The sequence below is a fragment of the Pelobates fuscus genome, chromosome 1 (assembly GCF_036172605.1).
Source record: "Pelobates fuscus isolate aPelFus1 chromosome 1, aPelFus1.pri, whole genome shotgun sequence".
Lineage (NCBI taxonomy): Eukaryota > Metazoa > Chordata > Amphibia > Anura > Pelobatidae > Pelobates > Pelobates fuscus.
The window spans coordinates 276,871,684-276,897,492 of NC_086317.1; the positions used below are offsets into that span (position 1 = coordinate 276,871,684).

At 39.9% G+C, this 25,809-nt stretch overlaps 1 protein-coding gene across 1 annotated transcript in view; it reads right to left on the reverse strand.

Moving 5' to 3' along the window:
* The window catches only part of LOC134567660 (uncharacterized), a 484,351-nt gene that overhangs the window by 261,917 nt on the left and 196,625 nt on the right, over positions 1-25,809 (reverse strand). The window contains exons 57-63 of the mRNA XM_063426051.1: positions 19,226-19,396; positions 17,252-17,380; positions 14,711-14,871; positions 14,260-14,386; positions 11,670-11,875; positions 10,923-10,995; positions 8,781-8,944 (exon numbers count right to left, since the gene is read on the reverse strand). Coding sequence (XP_063282121.1) covers positions 8,781-8,944; positions 10,923-10,995; positions 11,670-11,875; positions 14,260-14,386; positions 14,711-14,871; positions 17,252-17,380; positions 19,226-19,396 — 1,031 coding nt within the window. The remainder of the gene's footprint in view (positions 1-8,780; positions 8,945-10,922; positions 10,996-11,669; positions 11,876-14,259; positions 14,387-14,710; positions 14,872-17,251; positions 17,381-19,225; positions 19,397-25,809) is intronic.

Consider the following 25,809-nt stretch of genomic DNA (forward strand, 5'->3'; position numbering starts at 1 on the left):
CTTAGATACATTTTCTTAGTGTCTCCTAAGCTAAAGGGTAATACAAGTCTGGAATCCATGCTCACTATATGTATAGGGGAATCAGTTTAACCTCAAGGACAAGGTAAAAAGAAGGCAGATATGATCAAAATTAAATAATATGAGAAAATCGACAGAAGGCAGAAATTGTATATCTTTCCATTTGAACAGTCTCTGTTTGTATCTGTTGCATATCATATTGATCATTATTATATCATACCAGCTTTTCATCATTATGAGTTTAATAAAGACAACACTGCTGAGTTACATAATGATAATCGAGTGGCATTTTAAAAAGAAAAAAGATAGAGACAGAGAGAAAAACCAAAATTCAGAAGTACAAGTTAGCTTTTTGGGACCCAAACCAATCTTTCAAAATTATCTGAATTTCTGCACCAGTTTAAACTGTAATAAAAGCTGTTCTACAAAAACACAATGAATGTCCAATCAATCTATTCAATAGAATAAATGTTGTGTGTGATACTGGTCTATTCAAATTCTTTTTAACAAAAAGCTTATTAATGCAAACTATGAAAATCATATATTTTAGGTAAAAGCAGTGCAAGAATAAAAACATTTGAAAAAGGTCAAAACATTTTATAACAATTGTAGTTATCTAATTGGATATATACAATGTAGGTTTTAATGGTTCAATCCAATAGAAGGCTTAAGTAGTCTAATAATGTTTTCTAAACAATCTTTAAGAGTGTGGTGTTCCTTTCATTGTGACAATGCTAAAATTGTTAGCATCAACAGTTAAATTACTCTTCATAAGAAAGGTACCTTTATTTCAAAGCTCAGTCAGTAAACAAATTCTAAAATGTATTTTCTGTGAAGTATATATGTATTAGGTTTTCAGGAAAAAAAAAAAAACCACAATGTGTATGCTCATAAATGCATTTGTTTTGCCATAAGTTACCTTGGATAAGTGAACAATTTATCAAATAAAATATGATTGTTAACTTTCTCATTTTACAGTGCAAAACAATAAAACATGATGCGCTTTTCATTTTCTGCTTACAATTTCTGAACAATATTTCTAACCTTTCGCAAAATGTCAACTATTCAATGCCATTGAAGTACACTTTTAGTGAATGAGCAGATAAAATGAATTAAAGTAAGAAATGTTTCATACAACTTATACTCGATTCAGCAGTATGGGGAAGTAGTATGTACAAATTGTATACATTGTACAGTGATAAGCCTTTGTAACAAGGAAGTATCCAGATGATATGTCTAAAGTATATAGCAATCAAAACACAGGTAAATAGAGATGTCCCGAATAGTTCGCTGGCGAATAGTTCCTGGCGAACATAGCTTGTTTCGCGTTCGCCACGGCGGGCGAACATATGCGATGTTCGGTCTGCCCCCTATTCGTCATCATTGAGTAAACTTTGACCCTGTACCTCACAGTCAGCAGATACATTCCAGCCAATCAGCAGCAGACCCTCCCTCCCAGACCCTCCCACCTCCTGGACAGCATCCATTTTAGATTAATTTGGAAGCTGCATTCTTAGTGAGAGGAGGGACAGTGTAGCTGCTGCTGATTTAATAGGGAAATCGATAGCTAGGCTAGTGTATTCAGTGTCCACTACAGTCCTGAAGGACTCATCTGATCTCTGCTGTAAGGACAGCACCCCAAAAAGCCCTTTTTAGGGCTAGAACATCAGTCTGCTTTTTTTTTTTCCTGTGTAATCTAATTGCAGTTGCCTGCGTGCCTGCCTGCCAGCGTGTGTGTCAGGCTCACAGCGTATACTGTGCCCACTTGCCCAGTGCCACCACTCATATCTAGTGTCACAATAGCTTGCATTTAAAAAAAATGTAATATAATAGCAGTCAGTTTCCTTCACACGTGTGCGTTTCAGGGCCTGCCAGGGCACAGTGTCACACCAGTGCAACTCATATCTGGTGTAACAGTAGTGTACATTAAAAAAAAACTAGAAATTTGACTGTGAAATAATAGCAGTCAGTTTCCTTCACACGTGTGCGTTTCAGGGCCTGCCAGGGCACAGTGTCACACCAGTGCAACTCATATCTGGTGTAACAGTAGTGTACATTAAAAAAAAACTAGAAATTTGACTGTGAAATAATAGCAGTCAGTTTCCTTCACACGTGTGCGTTTCAGGGCCTGCCAGGGCACAGTGTCACACCAGTGCAACTCATATCTGGTGTAACAGTAGTGTACATTTAAAAAAAAAAACACTTTTTTGACTGTAAAATAATAGCAGTTAGTTTCCTTCACGCGTGTGCGTTTCAGGGCCTGCCAGGGTAGAGTGTCACACCAGTGCAACTCATATCTGGTGTAACAGTAGTGTACATTTTAAAAAAAAAAACTAGAAATTTGACTGTGAAATAATAGCAGTCAGTTTCCTTCACACGTGTGCATTTCAGGGCCTGCCAGGGAACAGTGCCACACCAGTGCAACTCATATCTGGTGTAACAGTAGTGTACATTTAAAAAAAAACTAGAAATTTGACTGTGAAATAATAGCAGTCAGTTTCCTTCACACGTTTTCGTTTCAGGGCCTGCCAGGGTACAGTGTCACATCAGTGTAACTCATATCTGGTGTAACAGTAGTGTACATTTAAAAAATAAATACAATTTTGATTGTAATAGATTGAATAGCAGTTAGTTGTCTGCAAGCGTGTGTGTCAGGCCTACAGCGTCTACTCTGCCAACTTCTGCCAGTGCACAGTGCCACTCATATCTGTTGTCACAGTAGCTTGCACGCATAGTACCACTAATCTAAAAAAAAATGACAGGCAGAGGCAGGCCAGCCCGCAGGGGCCGTCGTGGTCGTGGTGCTGTGATTCCATTTGGCCCTAGAATAATGCCCAGTGTTCAGAGGCCACATACCCTGAACTCGAAAAGTTCTGAGGACATAGATGACTGGCTAACACAGGACACCCAATCTTCTACAGCTTCCGCTCGGAACCTTGACGCACCATCCTCCTCCAGCTTAGCTTCGGGCACCTCTCAAGTTACCACTCGCCCGCCCGCCGCCACCACCAACACTAGCACCACAGCCACTTCACTTGATCTGTCAGAGGAGTTATTTACACATCAGTTGGCAAAAATGAGTGATGCGCAACCATTATTGCCAGAGGATGTAGATAACAGGGATATGTCTCAGTCAGGCAGCATTACACACATGGATGTACGGTGTGATGATGATGATGTTGTACCCGCTGCTGCTTCCTTTGCTGAGTTGTCAGATACAAGTGAAGCGGTTGATGATGACGATGAGTCAGTGGATGTCACGTGGGTGCCCGCTAAAAGAGAAGAAGAACAGGGGGAAAGTTCAGATGGGGAGACAGAGAGGAGGAGGAGACGAGTTCAAAGCAGGGGGAGGTCGTCGCAAGGAGCAAGTGGCACAGTCAGACAGCATGCATCGGCACCCGGGGTCAGCCAGACAGCACGCCAATCAACGCATGCTGTTGCCACCACCAGAATGCTGTCATTGCAGAGCTCAGCGGTGTGGCATTTTTTTTGTGTGTCTGCCTCTGACAACAGCGATGCCATTTGCAACCTGTGCCAAAAGAAACTGAGTCGTGGGAAGTCCAACACCCACCTAGGTACAACTGCTTTGCGAAGGCACATGATCGCACATCACAATCACCTATGGGATCAACACATGAGTACAAGCAGCACACAAACTCAAAGCCGCCATCCTCCTCCTGGTTCAGCATCTTCAGGAACGTCAACCACTGCTGTCCTCCTTGCCCCCTCTCAACCATCCGCCACTCCGTCTCTCGCCTTGAGCAGTTCCTGCTCATCTGCCCACAGTCAGGTGTCTGTCAAGGACAGCCTTATCAGCATCGCTTGCTGGACCTGCGGCAAAGCTGGAATAGGATTGTGAGGAAGAGGAGTCAGAGGAGGAATGTGGCTTTGAGGAGGAGGAGGAAGACCAACCAAAACAGGCATCCCAGGGTGCTCGTTGTCTCCTATCTGGTACCCGTGGTGTTGTACGTGGCTGGGGGGAAGAACATACCTTCAGTGAGATCACTGAGGACGAGGAACGCGACATGAGTAGCTCGGCATCCAACCTTGTGCAAATGGGGTCTTTCATGCTGTCGTGCCTGTTGAGGGACCCTTGTATAAAAAGGCTGAAGGAGAGCGACCTGTACTGGGTGTCCACGCTACTAGACCCCCGGTATAAGCAGAAAGTGCCTGAAATGTTACCGAATTACCGCAAGTCGGAAAGGATGCCGCAGTTCCAAAATAAATTAAAAAGTATGCTTTACACAGCGTATAAGGGTGATGTCACAGTACAACGGGTATCTAACAGGGGAAGAGGTGAAAGTAATCCTCCTCCTCCCACGACCACGCCGGCAAGGACAGGACGCCTTACAGACGTGTTGTTGATGGAGGACATGCGGAGCTTTTTAAGTCCTATGCATCGCCACAGTCCTTTGGGGTCCTCCCTCAGAGAACGACTCGACCGACAGGTAGCAGACTACCTCGCCTTAACTGCAGATATCGACACTCTGAGGAGCGATGAACCCCTTGACTACTGGGTGTGCAGGCTTGACCTGTGGCCTGAGTTATCCCAATTTGCGATAGAACTTCTGGCCTGCCCCGCTTCAAGTGTCCTGTCAGAAAGGACCTTCAGTGCAGCAGGAGGTATTGTCACTGAGAAGAGAAGTCGCCTTGGTCAAAAAAGTCTAGATTACCTCACCTTTATTAAGATGACTGAGGGATGGATCCCGAAGGGACTGACAGTGGGCGATACATTCGACTAAAAAAGGCCTGATGAGGGGGACGTAACAGGGATTAAACACGCGCAGTGCCCCAAATTTGAAGTAGGAGGACCGACCAAGCATCTTTTTCCATCTCCCGGTTCCTAAAATCGATTCCATATACCCGTCCCCTGATAGAGGACGTAACAGGGATTAAACTGATAATAGTACTACTTAACACACCACTCCTATCTGGTGGCACATTAGATTGCATGTGCAGTGCCCCAAATTTGAAGTAGGAGGACCATCCAAGCATCTTTTTCCATCTCCCGGTTCCTAAAATCGATGCCATATACACGTCCCCTAATAGGGGACGTAACAGGGATTAAACTGATAGGAATAGTACTACTTAACACACCTTATAATAATGCAGAGAGAGGCAATGCAGAGAGAGGAGTCTGAAGAAGAGGAGTCAGAGGAGGAAGGTGGCTTTGAGGAGGTGGAAGACCAAACACAGCAGGCGTCCCAGGGGGCTTGTTGTCACCTTTTGGGGACCCTTGGTGTTGTACGTGGCTGGGTGGAGGAAGATACCTTCAATGACATCAGTGAGGACAAGGAACGGGACATGGCTAGCTTGGAATCCAACCTTGTGCAAATGGGGAGTTTGCGGTTGTGCAAATGGACTGTTTGCAGTTGTTTGCGGTGCGTTAAACAGGGAGTTTGGTCTGTCACTGTGAAGCGGGCGTAACCCTTACACTACCTGATCGATACAACATCATACCTGATGTTTTAAAGCACGTTATTCCAAACAATTTAGGAATGTTAGGTGATTTATGCCCTTTATGGATTAAAACCAGACTCTGCATCAACTATGTAATTTTCCATGGGAGTTTTGCCATGGATCCCCCACCGGCATGCCACAGCCCAGGTGTTAGTCCCCTTGAAACAACTTTTCCATCACTATTGTGGCCAGAAAGAGTCCCTGTGGGTTTTAAAATTCGCCTGCCTATTGAAGTCTATGGCGGTTCGCCCGGTTCGCCCGTCGCGAATATTTGCGGAAATTCGCGTTTGCCGTTAGCGAACGGAAAATTTTATGTTCGCGACATCTCTACAGGTAAACAGCTTTTGAGTTAGCCCAGGATGAAAAGCCTAACTTAACAGTATTTAAATAAGGTGTCACAAGTATGGATACATGTATAAGAAGATATTGGCTGAAATGGCTAAATATAAAAACATCTTTATGGAGGTTGAATAGTGAGTAGTGGAAAACCTTATTTATGTTAACTGCGGTGAGCTGCTAAGTAGTACCAAACTTTGCCCTTTTTTTCCAAGTGCAAGTCCTTTGATCTATACACCTTCTGTAGGATGTCATGCTATGGTGGGTTCAGTATGGCCACGGAGCCACGGAGACCAAATCTTGACATCTAGGTGGTATGAATGGCCTATGGAGAAGAATTTCTCCTCCATTACCTTGAATGCCTCCATTCTGTCTATCCATTATTTAATAGTTGGTGGAGATATACAGGGAGTGCAGAATTATTAGGCAAGTTGTATTTTTGAGGATTAATTTTATTATTGAACAACAACCATGTTCTCAATTAACCCAAAAAACTCATTAATATCAAAGCTGAATATTTTTGGAAGTAGTTTTTAGTTTGTTTTTAGTTTTAGCTATTTTAGGGGGATATCTGTGTGTGCAGGTGGCTATTACTGTGCATAATTATTAGGCAACTTAACAAAAAACAAATATATACCCATTTCAATTATTTATTTTTACCAGTGAAACCAATATAACATCTCAACATTCACAAATATACATTTCTGACATTGAAAAACAAAACAAAAACAAATCAGTGACCAATATAGCCACCTTTCTTTGCAAGGACACTCAAAAGCCTGCCATCCATGGATTCTGTCAGTGTTTTGATCTGTTCACCATCAACATTGCGTGCAGAAGCAACCACAGCCTCCCAGACACTGTTCAGAGAGGTGATGATGGACCACAGGTTCTCAATGGGGTTCAGATCAGGTGAACAAGGAGGCCATGTCATTAGATTTTCTTCTTTTATACCCTTTCTTGCCAGCCACGCTGTGGAGTACTTGGACGCGTGTGATGGAGCATTGTCCTGCATGAAAATCATGTTTTTCTTGAAGGATGCAGACTTCTTCCTGTACCAATGCTTGAAGAAGGTTTCTTCCAGAAACTGGCAGTAGGACTGGGAGTTGAGCTTGACTCCATCCTCAACCCGAAAAGGCCCCACAAGCTCATCTTTGATGATACCAGCCCAAACCAGTACTCCACCTCCACCTTGCTGGCGTCTGAGTCGGACTGGAGCTCTCTGCCCTTTACCAATCCAGCCACGGGCCCATCCATCTGGCCCATCAAGACTCACTCTCATTTCATCAGTCCATAAAACCTTAGAAAAATCAGTCTTGAGATATTTCTTGGCCCAGTCTTGACGTTTCAGCTTGTGTGTCTTGTTCAGTGGTGGTCGTCTTTCAGCCTTTCTTACCTTGGCCATGTCTCTGAGTATTGCACACCTTGTGCTTTTGGGCACTCCAGTGATGTTGCAGCTCTGAAATATGGCCAAACTGGTGGCAAGTGGCATCTTGGCAGCTGCACGCTTGACTTTTCTCAGTTCATGGGCAGTTATTTTGCGCCTTGGTTTTTCCACACGCTTCTTGCGACCCTGTTGACTATTTTGAATGAAACGCTTGATTGTTCGATGATCACGCTTCAGAAGCTTTGCAATTTTAAGAGTGCTGCATCCCTCTGCAAGATATCTCACTATTTTTGACTTTTCTGAGCCTGTCAAGTCCTTCTTTTGACCCATTTTGCCAAAGGAAAGGAAGTTGCCTAATAATTATGCACACCTGATATAGGGTGTTGATGTCATTAGACCACACCCCTTCTCATGACAGAGATGCACATCACCTAATATGCTTAATTGGTAGTAGGCTTTCGAGCCTATACAGCTTGGAGTAAGACAACATGCATAAAGAGGATGATGTGGTCAAAATACGCATTTGCCTAATAATTCTGCACTCCCTGTATATCTCCAATACAGTTGTGCTCAAAAGTTTGCATACCCTGGCAAAAATCGTGAACTTTTGAAAATATGACTGAAATGTCTTTTGTTTTTATAGAAGGATATGTAGCCATTTATTATCACATAGTTGTTTGGCTCCTTTTTAAATTATAATGATAACAGAAGTCATCCAAATGGCCCTGATCAAAAGTTTACATACCCTTTAATGTTTAGCCTTGTTACAGACACACAAGGTGAGACACACTGGTTAAAATGGCAATTAAAGGGTAATTTCTTTTTTTTAAATTGCAATTAGTTTCTGTGTATAAATAGTCAATGAGTTTATTACCCCTCACGTGGATGCACTGAGCAGGCTAAATACTGAGCCATGGGAAGCAGAAAAGAACTGTCAGAAGACCTGCGTAACAAGGTAATGGAACTTTATAAAGATGGAAAAGGATTTTAAAAGATATCCAAAACCTGCAATATGCCAGTTAGTACTGTTCAATCACTTTAAGAATCACATTAAAAAGTGGAAAATTCAGGGATCTCTTGATACCAAGCCAAGGTCAGGTAGACAAAGAAAGATTTCAGCCACAACTGCCACAGAAATTGTTCAGGATACAAAGAAAAACCCACAGGTAACCTCATGAGAAATACAGGCTGCTCTGGAAAAAGACAGTGTGGTTGTTTCATGGAGCACAATACAACGATACTTGAACAAAATACTGGCAGACAATTTGCATTCTTCAGCATGAAGTCTGTGCATGGGATGCTCTTGGACTTTACAGCATGACAATGACCCCAAGCACAGGGCCAGGTCCATTTTTCCCCAATATCTACCACTCATTGCCCTAAGGCTGAGATTTTCTTTCAGTGATGCTGGCAAGTTTAAGCTTCATATATTATAGTATTCTCTGACATGTCAGCTCAGAGTAGTTTTTAAACAGCTTTTACATGTTATACAAACCTCTTACAGAGATAATTGGTAATGTATGAATAAGCCTTGTTTAAAGCACCAAGTCAAAACGTTATATCTTTCTAGGTCCATTACCTGAATATCTTTGCAAGGTCTCGAAGTGTGAATAAGTAATGACAACGCTGTGATGTCCCCAAGAACACAGCTCTTAGTCTTTCCTGTAGTTCTACAGTAACTGAAGCAATAGCTGTAAGCAATTCTGGGAGGTGATGATTAGATGGAGTTGCTACACCCTCTGCCTAAAAATAGAAAGTGTAAAAAATTTTAAGTATTATTACTTTATTGCATAAAAAAATAAGACACTGCCTATATGATTGAATTTCATAGGCTTAAAATAACACTATATCCCAGTTTAGCGATAATGCATCCGATAGTCTCTGGATGCCACCTATCCCCCTCCAGCCCCATTCTTTGGAAGACCAATTGGGAGTACCTTGTTTTGTCATTTGACAAAAACAAGGGTTATTTTTGGCACCGACCCACAATGATAATTTACACTTCCACATAATGATTTTCAATTCTGTACAACTTATACTGCAGCATTTAGTTGAGAGTCAAAAAAAACTGTGTCTTGTGCGTGTGAGCAGCACCATATTACTCTTTGTGTGAGAGGCAATTTAACATACAATTTACTTTATGAAATATGCTTGTACTTTCTAACTAGCACACTGAGAAGATATGTAATGACTTAAGAGATGTTATTCTAACTCTATAGTTTTTAATGTTTGTGATTATTATCTTTTTCACTTAATGGAGCATTTAATTGTTTAGTCTTCCTATTATGCGTTTGCAAATATTTTGCAAATACCTTTTTAAAACAGATTGGTGTATGAAACAGTGAAATATATTCATCTTGGCTGAGTTATAAAATATATTTTAGCATGAAACCTTTGGCATACCTTTATAAAATTGTGACCCATTCTTTTTAATTCATTTTATAGACAATGCATTAACATATATGCAATAATATTTTATTCACAAGAAATAAAAGTAAGAAGGTTTTACAATAATTTAGTGCAGTGTAGTTCATTTTTTTTATTTACCTGCATATCTGTACAAAGATTTGCCTGTCAGATTGCTCAGAGAGGAATGGTGATAAACAGCACTTATGCTCTTTTGTTACTTTTGATTGATTTATATTTTGTTATACTTTCACGTTCAAGATTAGTTAGCTACAAAGTAAACGTGTCTCAAAGTACAATGTGAGAGGACAAGTACATGAGATTCAATCTAAATCTCTTAAAAATAATACTTCTGAAGATATTTGGTACAACGACAATGAGCAATAATGACAACAACAATAATAAATAATTAAAATAATAAAAAAATATAAACACTGCTTGATTCCTGCATTTTCTGAAAACCCTCATCCTTTGCAGTTTCTGCAGTGAGCACTTACCATATCAGGAGCCAATTATGAACCTCACTTAAAATTACACTACACCGACCCTCACAAAACAATACTAGATATACCCCTAATTAAAATATGCATTCAATTAATTATGCATTTTTTTCTTTGGGGATATATCTATAAACAGCTTGCAACGGTGACAAATCTCTTGCCCACTGCCTTTGCAAGCCCTCCCTTTTTTCTCCAGCCCATAAAATCTGTGACTGTCCAATCAGTGCAGTTCAATTGTAAATATTTGCAGTTCAATTATAAATATTTACAAGGCAGGTGATCTAAACAATTACCTGACTCTAAAATTCAGCCCCCACTGATGTAAACATCTGGGAAATGAGAAGACTGGTTGTCTGATCAACATTCCAGAGGGTGTATTGGTGAACTAACAGCTAAATCACAACTATCAGAAAATAGAAGCTGAAAGATTATGTACAGCAGTATTTTGGAGCAAAATAGTATCAGTAAAACTACAAACTCAAACAACATAGTGTTTTCTAACAAATGCTACACATTGAACCTAACGAGTGGGAGTCAGGGGTGAGCCTTTGGAAAAACTTGCCAGGCTAAAAAGAGACATTTCACAAAGATGCTAGAGTTACTTTTCATTTAAACATGCCAAAATATATATTTTTTTCATTTTCATTTATTTATTATATGGAACTCACAGTGTTAGTTATAGGCATTCATTATGAGTATGTAATATGTAAAAATACAGCATGCTGCACATGGAGCCCTTAATACATTAATTAGAGCACTTTGAGATGTGTTGAAGATTCTAGTTAATAATCAATGTAGCAGAGATATGAATATACCTTGCTTTCGGTGACTTGCGGCAGAAAATGAGTATTCAAGATGGTGCTGAATATGCTAAGCTGTTGCTCTCGACTGGAAGAAAAACAAACAATCAGAGATATGTTCTATTTTTTATGATTTCATTGACAAATTAATTGTAGAATGACATTAGTATAAGTACTAGACGTTGGGAATACCATCAATGTATTCATAAGAAAAAAAGAAAAACTATAATCTGCATATAATCTATACAATAGAACATGTCGACTGTGGCTTTTTGACAACAAAAATGAATAGCAAATGTCTACTTGCCTGAAGTTTCAGTTATCTTAACATAACAAAAGTAATTTTGCGATTCATAATTGTAAAATTAAGATGAATCTTAGAGTACACAAATGCTGTTGTTCAAATATTGACAGATTGGTTGAGGTTAGGTATGAAATCACAAAAATCCAATGTCTACAGAGCTCAAAATGTCAGATTATTTTAGTCCAAACCTGGGAAGCATCAACTCTTTTATTCTGCGTTTTTATCTGAAAGGGGGGGAAATGCAACTATGAAGATAAGGGCTGCAATTGCACAGAATTTATTCTGGAGCTAAGGGCTAAATGTTGTGAAATTAAAATGGAAGACCAAATGAAAGCATGCACTTGGAAAAATAAATGGTTTTTAAATATAACTATCTGAAAAAGAAACAGGACATGATACTACCGCACATGGTAAATAAACAAATATCATAATATAATTGTTTAAAGCTAGTGTCAAACCTTGGATAGTGGCAATACAAGACACAGAAATGTCTAAGTAATCGTAGTCTCTGTTTAGGAAGCATTCCCGCAGTTGCATTCCATGTGGCCAGATAGATTATATCTTTAATAGTTCTCCACTTTAAAGAGGAAGGGTCAAACACTCTCTCCTGATCAAGCAATTGACGAACAAATTCACAGGCTGGTTGATTCCCATTCTCAAACACCTAAAATAAACAGGCTTTATTGATTACAAGCCACTTAAACCATTCAAAAGAGTAAAATGTATTATTTTATAAAAATGTTTTAAGATAATTACAAAGATTTATTACGTTTTACATTGCAATTCTTAAAATAAAGTATGTAAATAATGATGATCTTTATCAAATTCTCTCTTCAAAACTTTATCATGAAATACTACAGCATGACCAAGGCCCCAATACATAAAAGTTAAGTATTCTTCATAATTGTGTTCAGTTATGTCTATGGCAAATTCCAACTAGAATTCATGTAAAGACTATTTTAAACTACCCAGAATGTATAGAAAAATATTTACCGTATATACTCGAGTATAAGCCGAGTTTTTCAGCCCATTTTTTGGGCTGAAAAACCCCAACTCGGCTTATACTCGAGTCAAGGTCTGTATTATGGCAATTTGCATTGCCATAATACAGACAGGGGGAGAGGGGGGCTGGCAGAGCTGTACTTACCTTTCCTGCACCTCCTGTCCGCTTCCTCCTCCTCCGCGCCGTCCGTTCAGCACCTCGGTCAGCTCCCAGTGTAAATCTCGCGAGAGCCGCGGCTCTCGCGAGACTTACAGTGTAAGCTGACAGAAGAGCAGAACGGACGGCGCAGAGGAGGAGGAGAGAGCTGGCAGGAGCTGCAGAACAGGTAAGTTACAGCTCTGCCAGCCCCCCTCTCCCCCCCACTGAACTGCCACTGGACCACCAGGGAAGGAGAGCCCCCCTCCCTGCCATGTATCAAGCTGGGAGGGGGGACGAAAAAAAATATATAAATAAAATAAGAAATAATAAAAAAATAATAATAATAAAATAAAAATTAATAATAACAAAAAAAAGGGGTATAAGGACCACTATGGGAGGGAGGGGGTATAAGGACCGCTATGGGAGGGAGGGGGGGGATAAGGACCACTATGGGAGGGAGGGGGGGGATAAGGACCACTATGGGAGGGAGGGGGGGTGATAAGGACCACTATGGGAGGGAGGGGGGGTATAAGGACCCCTATGGGAGGGAGGGGGGGGATAAGGACCACTATGGGAGGGAGGAGGGATAAGGACCACTATTGGAGGGAGGGGGGTATAAGGACCACTATGGGAGGGAGGGGGGGTATAAGGACCACTATGGGAGGGGGTGGGATAAGGACCACTATGGGAGGGAGGGGGGGTATAAGGACCACTATGGGAGGGAGGGGGGTATAAGGACCACTATGGGAGGGAGGAGGGTATAAGGACCACTATGGGAGGGAGGGGGTGGTATATGGACCACTATGGGAGGGATGGGGGGGGATAAGGAACACTATGGGAGGGAGAAGGGGGATAAGGACCACTATGAGAGGGAGGGGGTGGGATAAGGACCACTAGGGGAGGGGAGGGTAAGGACCACTAGGGGAGGGGTGAGTCAGGACCACTGGGGGGGGGGGTGAAGGAACACGGGGGTGGGGAGGTAAGGACCCCTGAGGGAGGAGGAGGGGAAGTCAGGACATATGGGGGGGGGGAGGGGGCGGCAAAATGTTTTTTGCCTACGGCGTCAAATATCCTTGCACCGGCCCTGCACACACTGCATTCACACACTGCATTCATACACACACACACTGCATTCATGCACACACACACTGCACTCATACACACACGCTGCACTCATACACACACACATACGCACACACTGCATTCATTATACACACACTGTAAATAAATATTCAATTAATATATTTTTTTTAGGATCTAATTTTATTTAGAAATTTACCAGTAGCTGCTGCATTTCCCACCTAGTCTTATACTTGAGTCAATAAGTTTTCCCAGTTTTTTGGGATAAAATTAGGGGCCTCGGCTTATATTCGAGTCGGCTTATACTCGAGTATATACGGTACTCCTTCCTGATTTCCTGTATTTTCTCATATTTATCACATTGAACGGTTTTAGATCTTAATACAAAATGTAACATAATACAAACAGAATCTTTTTCTTTGAGAAACATAAAATTAAGTTTTGAATGATAATTTCATATAAGGAAAAAGATAGGACAACACCAAATACTTTTTAACATCACTGCATGTATATATATATATATTTCAACAAATTAAGCAAATATTAATAATGATATTAATGTTAACCCCTTAAGGACACAACTTCAGAAATAAAAAGGAATCATGATAGAATATTTCCGTCATGTGTCCTTAAGGGGTTAAGCTGTCAGATCTTCTATAAATAAAATAATAATAAATATTTCAATTATAGATATGTTTTATACATTGTTGTATCTGTTGTTAACACTACTTAATCTGACAGAAAAGTTTAATTTTGAATACAGGTCTTCCAAGTTGACCTGCAATAAGGAATTAATTTGTCTATTATTCTGGATATATATTAATCACCTTAGCAAGGTTTAGGTCATCAAGTAAACATAATAATTTCTTGTTTCCTGCTGGTTTATGCAGAGTGCCATATTGCCATTCTAGACGGTCTTTCAAACATTCCCATAATTTCCTGGGATCTGTGGAACTGCAAATAAATGATAAATCCATGAAAATAAGAGGTGGGCCGAGCAAACCCTGTTTATATATGTAAAATCTTGTTTCCGTATTTATATTTCAAAACAGACGGCAGTAATCAAAATATTGAATGGCTTGGGGTAGTTAGAAGCAACCTGTGTTCACTCAGCAGTTGATGAACTACAATGTCCATACTTCTTGTAAGCTATTTGTATGGCACAATGTGTTACAAAGAGACTGGGGTAAGATCACAGTAGTAAAATAACATTGAAGGTCACCATTTGTACATATAGCTGGGGGATTCCAGTATTTCTCAATATGCATGCACACTTACTTGTTAATAGGAATACGGAGCTGTAACATTTCTGCAACATCTCCTGAACACAGAGAATTCAGGACCTCCTGGACAATCATTGATTTACCACACCCTGCATCTCCAGCCAGCATCACTGGACAACCGGCTGTAGTCAACAGGGTTGAAAAATACAAAAGTGGCTGCAGAAAAAAATAAAAAAAATAAGAAAAAACAGTAATGTTCATTACATAATGTAAAACTGTTCATTGAATTGCTTTATATATATGAATTAGGGGTCAACTAAGATTGACCCTACCCTAATATTCCTTTAATAAACCATGTCCAATAAAAATATACATAGCTTAAATGGTTTAATAAATAATTTCCCAAGGGTCATGGAGCCTCGTAAACACTAACATGAATTAAAGTTAATATATATATATATACTAAACCAGTCATTTAAGATGAAATATTTTAATGAAATTAAATTTTCTAATATTAAAACAAATTCTAAAAAAAAATTAAATGTTAATTTGCAATATGCTTTTATAACAGAATACAATGCATCACATCGAATCCAGAAGGCTGTGAAAGATATGTTGGTCTGTTCAAATATCAGAATGTTTTTACCAGAAAAAAACAAAACAGGTTTTAATAAAGCCGCATAAAAGTATGCAATAGGTGAACCAGGTATTCCCAAACACTCCCTAATGCAGGGTCAATTTGTCCTACTTGTCCCCTGTTAGGCCTCTGTGGACACTTTTACAAAAGCACAGGTTAGATAGTAATGTTGTTGTAGTATAAAACATGACTCTCCCTATGCACCTAACAATATCTTGATTTTATCTTGTGAAATTATATTATGGAGTTCATAGTTATGGTCAGAGCATTGTAATAATGTGTGTACCTAAAGAAAATATTAGTTAAAAAATGTGGTAAAAGATTTTATCACTGCAGAGCAATTATGGAGTTCATAGATGTGGTCAGAGCACTGTATTAGTGTATGTACCCAGATCCTTTAAGCTTTTCACAAGAAATAATTAATTTTAAAATGTGTTAAAACATATGCATTTTGCTTATACCAAGTGTATACTGAGACAGCTATGATTTTTTGCTTCAAAAATATGTTAACTAAAACCCAATGTAACACAGAGGCCTAAAAAAGGGAGCACAGGGGAAAGTTTGGCATTAAGATGTGCATGGTCCCACCCAGCGCATCCTTAGCACATATATATGGTGAAGTTTAGGATATATGTACTTGTGTTAAAAGAACACATAACCATTTATATTTGTAGTCAGCTAACATGATAAAATAATTCTAATTCATGAATATATTTTTACAGTTATAACATTTAATGACATCTCATTATTTGATAAATTATGAGTGATACAAATAGTAGTTATTAGTTAATGAATAAAGGTTTTGTGCTTTAGTACATGCTTCCCATAGTTGGAAATCTAAACACAAGCTCTGGCTTTTTATGACATTCTATGCATTCAGTTGTGCTGTGTTGTGTTTGTGGTTTAATATGTGTGGCTATGGGCTGTAATGTATGTGGCTAGGTACTATAGAGAGTGTGTGTGCATAAGGGCTGTAGTGTGTGCAAAGATGATCCAGAGTGTATATTAGGGATGTAGTGTGTATGCCAGGAAGGTAGTGTGTGGATAAAAGGTGTGAAAACGTTGCAATTTGTGAGAAAAGGGTGCAGTGTGTGCAATGGTGCAGTGTGTGAGAGGGGAGCAGTGTTTTACTGTGTTTTTTCTAATTACAGCAATATATACACACACTTCTTTTTTCTCTAAAGGCATTGCAAGCCCTGGTGGTCAAGTGGGGGTGGTAACCGTGGTAATGCTCTGAGCTACCCTGCTTGCAAGAGCCATAGATACTCTGTGCTACTCCTTTCCACTTATTCTCGTAAAGTAAAGTGCATGTGGGCAAGTGATCCAGATCGGTGATCTCTCCACCAACTTGTGAAGGCACTTTGATAGCACCAGTTCTGCATGGCCCAGCAGGGGAGATCAATCATGGCCAATCAGTTTGTCTGAGGGCCAGTATGGGACTGGTGTGGAGTTCTATTCACTGAGAATCTTCTACTGGGTGTATAGCACATTGTAAGTAAATAATGTAAATAATGTATTGTATAACTCATTATTGTATGCTAAGTGAATTTTATGGTATAAATATGTGTGTTTCCACAATAGAGTTAGTCCTACTTTCACCCTTAACCGTGTCTCTGCTGGTTTCTTGGAGGGAACTGCTCTTCCCTGCATCACGTTTCGGGCTGATGTCTGGATATAAAAGTGATACACTGCAATAAAGGTTATAGTCACTGCGTTTGGAATCTGGTGGAAGACTTTAGATCGAGTCGATAGCGAGGGAAAGCTGTGGCTGGCGGAGGTACCCAGCCGGGCTTCAGGGAGCTCTGTTACAGAATCATATGTGCACAAGATGCTTTTGTGTTGTTTTATTTACATCATGCTTTTATAACAAAGATCTCCTTTAATAAAGACAAAGTATAGGCTATAGCACACATTATATCTAAAATAAGGCCAACATATATGCAGGTCTGACAAGCTTACCTCACTGTGAACTGTGTGAACAAATGCCTCAGAGGCCGTGCTTTGTCCGTGACTTACAAAATAGCAAGAAAGTGTGTCATGCCATCTGACAAACTGTCGTGTATCAGTGTCAATATGATAGTCCCAGACCTGCAGCACAAATGAAGGTTGATTGTCAGCAACAAACGTTCGATTGAGATTAAATATTTATGCTCCTGAGCAGTGATGACAGATGCTGACATTCTTTCATGGACACATCACTCCAACACAATCATTCTTTGCCACAAGTTAGTCAGTGCCAAGTTACATTTTTCAACTGAATTTAAGATATAGCTGGCAACTGCTAGAAAAAAACACCTCAATTGCAATAGCAAGAATGTAGAATTATTCTCTCTGTGGCGTCTATTTAATAAACTTTTTAAATTATTTAATTTTATTTTGAAAAACATTTAAATATTTCGACATCTTTTGATATGTTGATATATGTTTTGATGTTATTTTGATATTTTGAAAAGGCATTTACAAGCTTATGCAAAAATATGAAATAATTTGAAAAGCTTATCCAAAAATATTACACTGAGGCCTCTATATATTTACATTGATTCCACAATGTGCCCTAATCTCCTTCCAGTATGGTTAAATTAAGCACAGCAGACACAAATAGCAATTTTGGGCCAGCTGAAACATGCATGCCCTGGTGCCCTAAGATAAAAGAAATCCTAGCCCAAACCTTAGCTATTTTAAAAAATGATACACTGAGTTCAAGATACTTTTACTTCACATAAACTTACACACGTTTGAAATATTATCATTTGAGTTGAGTTTTCTTATAAAAAAAACTGTGAGTCTTGTGTAAAAATAATTTTAAAAAATGGTACTGTACCATTTCTGTCATTAGATGATATTGTTATGAAATGTTTAAAAGAAGCATTTCAAATCACAGGATCAAACCTGAAAATGTAATAATTATGGGATATAATAAAGTGGGTTCATTCAACATTTGGGCTCTCCAGTGGTGTGCAAAACAATTTTAGGTAACACTAACCCACAGTTCTCTAGATGGATTGTCCAAACTATACACTGATCAGTCACAACATTAATTCCACATGCTTAATACCATGTAGGACCCCTCACACTGCCCAAACACCTCTAATGTGTCAATCATGAACTCCACGAGACCTCTGAATGTGTCCTGCGGTATCTGACACCAAGATATTAGCATCAGATAAAGGTGGGGCCTCCATAGACTGGATTTGTTGTTCGAGCACATCCCAAGAATGCTCAATCATCAGATTGAGATCTGGAAAACTTGGAGGCCAAGGCAACACTTTGAATGCTTTGTGATTTTCCTCAATGCATTACTTAACACTTTTTTGCAGTGTCACCATTGCCATGAAGGGGTGTACATGGTCTGCAACAGTTTTTAGATACATGTCAAAGTAACCTCCACACGAATGCTAGGAATGTCTCTGCCCAGCCTGCTTTCGTCCTAAGGCTAAATCCTGCTGCCATCTGTTCCCCAGGTAAACATGCACCCGGCCATCCACCTGATCTAAAAGAAATGTGAGTAATCAGACCAGGCAACCTTCTTCCATTGCTCCATGGTCCAGTTCTGACACTCACGGCCCCATTGAAGGCACCTTTGGCAGTGAATACTATGCAGCCCCATACGCAGTGACGTACAATGCACTGTGTGTTCTGAAACCTTGCTATAATGTCCAGCATTAAATCTTTCAGCAATTTGAGCTACAATAGCTCTTCTGTGTGCCATTGTAACAATATAATTAATGTTATTCACTTCACCTGTCAGTGGTTTTAATGTGGTGACTGAACAGTGTAATAATGACTTCATATATTAACTAGTATATTCACATGTACTGCATATATTGTCGTTTGTTTCATTTTTATGTGCCAGTGGGGTTTATAATACATACTACTCTTATCTGGCACATATAAGCACTGTTCTTGTTTATTTAGTAGTTTAGAAATATTTACTTGTCCATCAGCAGGAAATGTACTGTGATTTCTAAAGGTTCTTTTCCACCAGTTGCTAAAACTTGTCTTTTCCTGAGCATCCAGCCATCCTCCAAAAGACCATATGGAAGAAAGTAGGAAATATGTCTTTATATCCTCAGGCATCATTTCTGAAACATGCTGCATCAAGGCCTGTGTATGGAAGCAGTTGGATTTTTTTTTATTAATCTCATATTTTCAAGAAATGCGTTAGCTTTACTATTGAGAACACCAATTCCCATCAGTTTAACAGGAACATAACAACAAAAATCACAGCATGATTAAGAGCAGTATTTTTTATATTTATCTGAAGAAAGGCCATATAAGAAAAACACTAAAAAGGTATTGGTTTTATATAAATGTCAACATATCACAGTTAATATATACAGCAGTAGTACACCTTAAAATAATCCTTCAAATCAATACGTAAGGAGAAAAATCAATGAAAGGTCAAAGTCAATCTTTCAAAGTTGGGCCTTGATTTAATAAGCTTTCCAAATGATTCACTACTATTAGAAAATCTTTCCACATGATTTATCTACAGAAGTCACCATTAAAGTTTGTGGGGATTTTTTTCCATGTATATATTTTTGTTGGATTTTTTTAAAAGAAAAAATACACAATACAATGGCCACATCATGCACAATAAATAATACAAACAAAATACAAAAAAATACATATTTGTTAAAGAAATAACAAAAAAGTGCTTGAAAAACAATGTTTACAAATACAATACAATATAAACAAATTGCTTTACAAAAGCCTTTCTTTGTGTACAGAGGTAAATTGCAAGCAAATCAATACAATATAAGCTTCTATTCCTACCATATCACAATGTAAACATGAGAGTTTGGCAAAATATGACATCTAATTATTTATCACCTACATGTTACATATCCTGCTTGAAATATTTTCATCTTCTCATTGTTATGATAAAATGTCTTCACAGACTAATAATTCCCTCTGTCTATTTAAAAAAAATGTGGGCGAGATGGAATGTAGTAAAACGTGGGTGAATTCTGTTGGGAATTAAATGATGAAATATATTGGTGATATCTTATTCAATTTAAAAACTGTTTTTATTGGTGTAATATGATTGTGGCCTTGGGTTGCCTCTCGGAAAATATGGTTCAGTTTTTAATATATTTTTATGTATGTGTAATAAGTGTATGTGCATGAGGTGCAGAAGTCTAAGGGCATTTTTGTAGATACGTCATTTGGAAAGTTAAGTATATAAAAAAATATATTTTTAAAAATATATATTTTTCAGGTATTAAAAAAAATAATTTAAAAAGTTAACCAAAAATATTAAATAAGTTGGAAAGCTTATCCAACAATATTACATAAAGGCCTTAATAAGATATGAACTGATACAGCATAACAAAACTATATCACACACTGTCTATATTGATAGTAATAAACTGGTATAGAAACTGATAATATATATTAATGTGTTGTTGTTATAACATTTCTGGGAAATACACTAAGTACTTCAGATTTTTGTATTCTAGATATGAGCAAGAAGTACATTATCATTCATGTGTAGCTTTGCACTGTGGAAAACAGTATCTGGGAATGGTTCAGAAATGTGGAAAACTCTCATTATAAATACAATGTTTTTCTACATTATCAGTCTTCTGAGAAACTTAGAAAATTAGCACATAGAATGAGAAGATGCAATTAGAATAAGCACTGTGTAGCATGAAGTTAACACTGTGTCACAGGTAGATTAGGATTCAGAATAGAACATAAAACAACAGCGATGAAAAAGAGGATTCCTAGAGAGGGTTCTAGAAAAATGCCTTACGTAGTGCATGCCTAAGTCAGAGGAAGAAACGAAAAAACCAAGACGAGAGACAGGCATAAGAACACAACAATATTGACTTAGGCATCATTCCCTGGAGAGCATGAACTAACCAGGGTTAATACAAAAAACAATAAAAAAAAAAACAATAACTGTGTGTTACATTTATTTTTTATTTTTTGCACATAAATATAAAATATTTATTGCAGTAGTAATTGCACTATTGTGATAATTGGTGAAGAAAAATGTCCATGTAAAATGTCCTCTGCATTAAAGAACACACTAAAATCAGCAACATGCTGAAATAGTTCTAAATTGGGAATATACAGCTGGTCTGGAAATATTTGGATACTTTGGACATTTTTCATAATTTTGGCTTTGTACGACACCACAATGTATTTGAAATGAAACAACTGAGATGCAATTGAAGTGCAGACTTTGAGCTTTAATTCAATTAGTTGAACTAAAATTTCATGTGAAACATTTAGGAATTGCAACCATTTTCATACACAGTCCATTATATCAGGGGCTCAAGTGTAATTGGAAAAATTAACACAATCATAAATAAAAAGTCAATTTTTAATACTTTGTTGAGAATCCTTTGCAGGCAATGACTGCTTGAAGTCTGGAATGAATGGACATCACCAAACGCTGGGTTTCCTCATTTGTGATTCTTTGCAAGGCTTTTACTGCAGCTGTCTTCAGTTGATGTTTGTTCATGGATCTATCAGTCTTAAGTTTTGTCTTCAGCAAGTGAAATGCATGCTCATTCGGATTGAGATCAGGTAATTGACTCGGCCTGTAATTCATTGCAGAATATTCAATTTCTCTGCCATAAAAACCTCCTGGGTTGCTTTCACAGTATGTTTTAGGTCATTGTCCATCTGTAAAGTGAAGCGCCTTCTTTTCAACTTCACTAAATTTGTCAGACTCTAGGCAGACAGTATATCCCTAAACACTTCAGAATTTATCTGACTACTTCTGTCTTCTGTGAAATCATCAATAAATACTAGTGATTCAGTGCCACTGGAAGCCATGTATACAGTGGTGTATCCTGGTTTTGTGCTGCCCTAGGCAGGACAAGACTCAGGCGCCCCCCTCCCCCCGCGCCACCCCCACCCAACCCTTCCCTCGCCTTCTAAATACACACACATACATTTACTGAGAGATACGTATACACTAGCTAACAGAAACACACACTCGCTAACAAAAACACACACACACTAACAGACGCTCACACTCACTAACAGACACACACATACACACACTAACAGACACACACTCACTAGCTAACAGACACACACACTCACACTAACAGACACACACACACACTAACAGACACACACACACACCCACTAACAGACACACTCACTTACTGACACACACAGACAAACAGGGCGGGCGGCTGGCGAGGGAGCACTTCCTCTGAGCACTCTGCTCAGCTCCCTCGCGCGCCGCAGAGTGAGGCTGGGAGCCGGAATATGACGTCATCTTCTGGCTCCCATCCTCACCCTGCGGCGCGCGAGGGAGCTGAGCAGACAGCTCAGGGGAAGTTCTCCCTCGCCAGCCGCCCTCCCTGCATGTCAGTTAGCCGCAAGGAGTTTGGGGGTGGCTTTTTTTGCCGCCCCCTGAAAAATGCCGCCCAAGGCAAATGCCTTGTTTGCCTCACGGCTAAAACGTCCCTGCATGTATATCAGTGCCATCATACTGCCTTCTCCATGATTGATCTTGGTTGCATCTGTCCAAAAAATGCTGTTCCAGAACAGGCTGACTTTTTTTTTTAGACGTTTTTTACCAAAGTCTAATCTGGCCTTTCAATTCTTGAGGCTTGTGGTGAACCCTCTTTCTTTGCTCTTGTGAAGTCTTCTCTTTATGGTATACTTGAATAATAATATGCCTACATCCCAAAGAGTGTTCTTCATTGACTGGATTATATGAAGGGTTTTTTCTTTACCATGGAAAGGATCCTACGATCATCCACCTCTGGTTTTTTTTTTTTTGTGTACATCCAGACTTTTTGTATTGTAGAGCTCATCAGTGTGTTTCCTGCTATCTCTTTGATGGATTTTTTTTTTTTTTTTGCAGCCTTAGGATGGCCTATTTCACTTGCATTTAGAGCTCCTTTGACAGCATGTTGTGGGTACACAGCAACAGCTTTCAAATGTTTATGCCACATCTGGAATCAATTTAAATAATAGCCCACACCTATACATAAATAAGTAAATTGTCCAATTACTTTTGTTCCCTTGAAAAATAAACTGCTACATTGTAAAGAGCTGTCATTCCTAATCCCTTCATCCAGTTTGCATGTGAATACCCTTAAATTAAAGCTGGGAGACTGCACTTTTAGCCCATATTAACTTGAATGTAACTTGAATTTATTTATTTATTTATTTATTTATTTATTTTTTAATTCTTTATTTTTATTGTGCATAATAGTTAACAAGTCAGCCATGGCCCGCCACGACAGCTGAGTCAAGGTACAATTGAAACATAAATGTACATCCAAGTGTGGCATTTGTAAATCAGGCACTTTTTAAAATGTAGGTAATCTAACAATCAACAGGTGTCTCACTGTGTTTAAAGCATTATCAAACTGGTAAAACTGGTTAAACTGCAGTTTCGTGCATGTAGACATTTAAGCATAACTGTGCGTCGAGGTGTAGCATTGGTAAATCAGGCGCTTCTTTAGAGTTTGTTAATCTAACATTCAACAGTCATCTCATTTCCTTTAAGCCCTATTAAACTGGTGGGATTGGTTAAACTGCAGCTTCAAACATGTGGACATTTAAGCATAAATGTACATCGAGGTGTGGCAATTGTAGCTCAGGCACTTTTTTAGGATTTGTAAATCTAACAGTCAACGAGTGTCCCATTTCGTTTAGAGCATTATCAAACTGGTGAAACTGGTTAAACTGTAGTGTCATACATTCAGAAATGAATCAGAACTGTTGGATCTGGCTGAGGTTGAACCTCGGTGTTCCCTCGTGTGTGTAAAAGTTAAGACTGGGCGACAACTTTGTTGTACACAGCTGTTGTAATCAGAACGAATATGTGTGTTGCCCAGTGGGCCTGCGGATGTGGCCTTAAATAGTGCGTAACCTGCTGTTATTCCAGGGGTTTTCCTCTAAATTATGTTAGGCGGTGTAGGCAGTAATCTGTGCCGCGGGGTCAGCATGATATCTGCCGGTGCTATGTGATGTGTTAAGTGGAGCAGCTAGCTGTGTGGTGCGACTGGGTATGTTATTCAACTATTCGTATGAAGCGGGCTGGTGTTTCCCATGTGGTGCCACTAAGAGTTAACTTGTATGTTCGCCCCCCGTGGGCGTATTGTGTTCTGGTTGGCTGTTGCTGTTCTTAATGTCTTGCACTACTCATATATCTAATGTGAGCACTGTGTGAATTAATAACAAAATAAAAATGTAACGTAACCACAACCAAATCATATTAAACTTAATAATGAGAGTACATCACAGGTATCTGGGCGCCTTTTAGCCGGTTATCAGGCGGCTCAAGTTCTTGGGTGAGTCTGTGGGTCTGGTGCCCGGAGGTGAGTGGCACTGACCTCCAGTGTTCCGGCTAGGCATGTCCGTACGGGTCCCGGGAGAGTCTCGCCTGAAAATGTGAGGTTATGGTGCGTGGACTGTCCTCACCCCGTCTTAGCCTTAGAGCCTCCAGCGAGGTCTAGGTCGTGCCGTCGTTTGAATTTAGCGCTGACGTCGGCTTCCAGGCTGAATAGATCGTCCTTATGAGTAAGGTAAGTCAGTTCGGAGTCCACTTCGAGTGGCTTGGGGTAATGGTAGTTGCTGTCGTGTGTCCATGAGGCGAGTGTACGTAAGTCGCCTAGTCGCTTAAGGGAGATGTTATCTCGGTCCGATGGGTAGAGGTTGTCGGGTTCCCAGGGGAGGCAAGATCCCCAGCGAGCGTAAAGCTGTGATTAGGTGCGGGTTGGTCATGAGGTGGTTAAGGTTAGAGCGGAGGCCCAGTCTAGGTTGTGACCGATGCGTAGGTGATCGGGGTTGCGTTCCGTGGTATAAATGGAGCGCTCCTCTCCGGATCCCAGATGGTCGCCGGCGTGGAGGGGGCTTGGGGGTCCGCTTGTGTGAGTGAGGCCTGCGGCAGGCCCAGGGTCTGTAAAAGGGCCGCTGCCTCCTGCGGGCCGTGAATTTGGTGAGTTGATGTGCCCTGCAACACAACGAGGGTATGGGAGGACCGCCATCGGTATTGTATTTGGTGTCGCTGGAGTGTGGCGGTGAGAGGTCGGAGCGTTCTGCGCCAGGCCAGAGTTCCAGCGGACAGGTCGTTGTAGAAGGTTATCGGAGTGTTTTCAATTTGCACGGGGGTTTTGCCTCGGAGAGCAGTCCGATCCATTTTTAAACTTGAGGATAGTGTCCCTTGTGGCTTTGTCCGGTGCCCCAGCGGATTTCGGGATCCTGATTAGATCCACAGGTGCAATAGGTTTGGTTTGGCCTGGGGGTAGTGCGGTAGCCAGCAGGCTCTTGATCGTATGTGACAGTTCAGTCTCTGGGAGCCCCTCCGGTATCCCTCTGACTTTTATGTTGCACCTTCTCCTCATGTCTTCCTGTACATCCAGACGCCGTTCGAGCATTCTGTTCTTGTGGCTTAAGTCTCGAATTTCCTTCTGCATCGTGATGATAGTCTGCTGGTATGTTTGAGAGGAGCCCTCCAGTACCGCAATACGGCCTGTCAGGCCCTGCAGCTCTCCCCGTAGTGCAGTTACATCCGCAAGGATGTTAGTCTG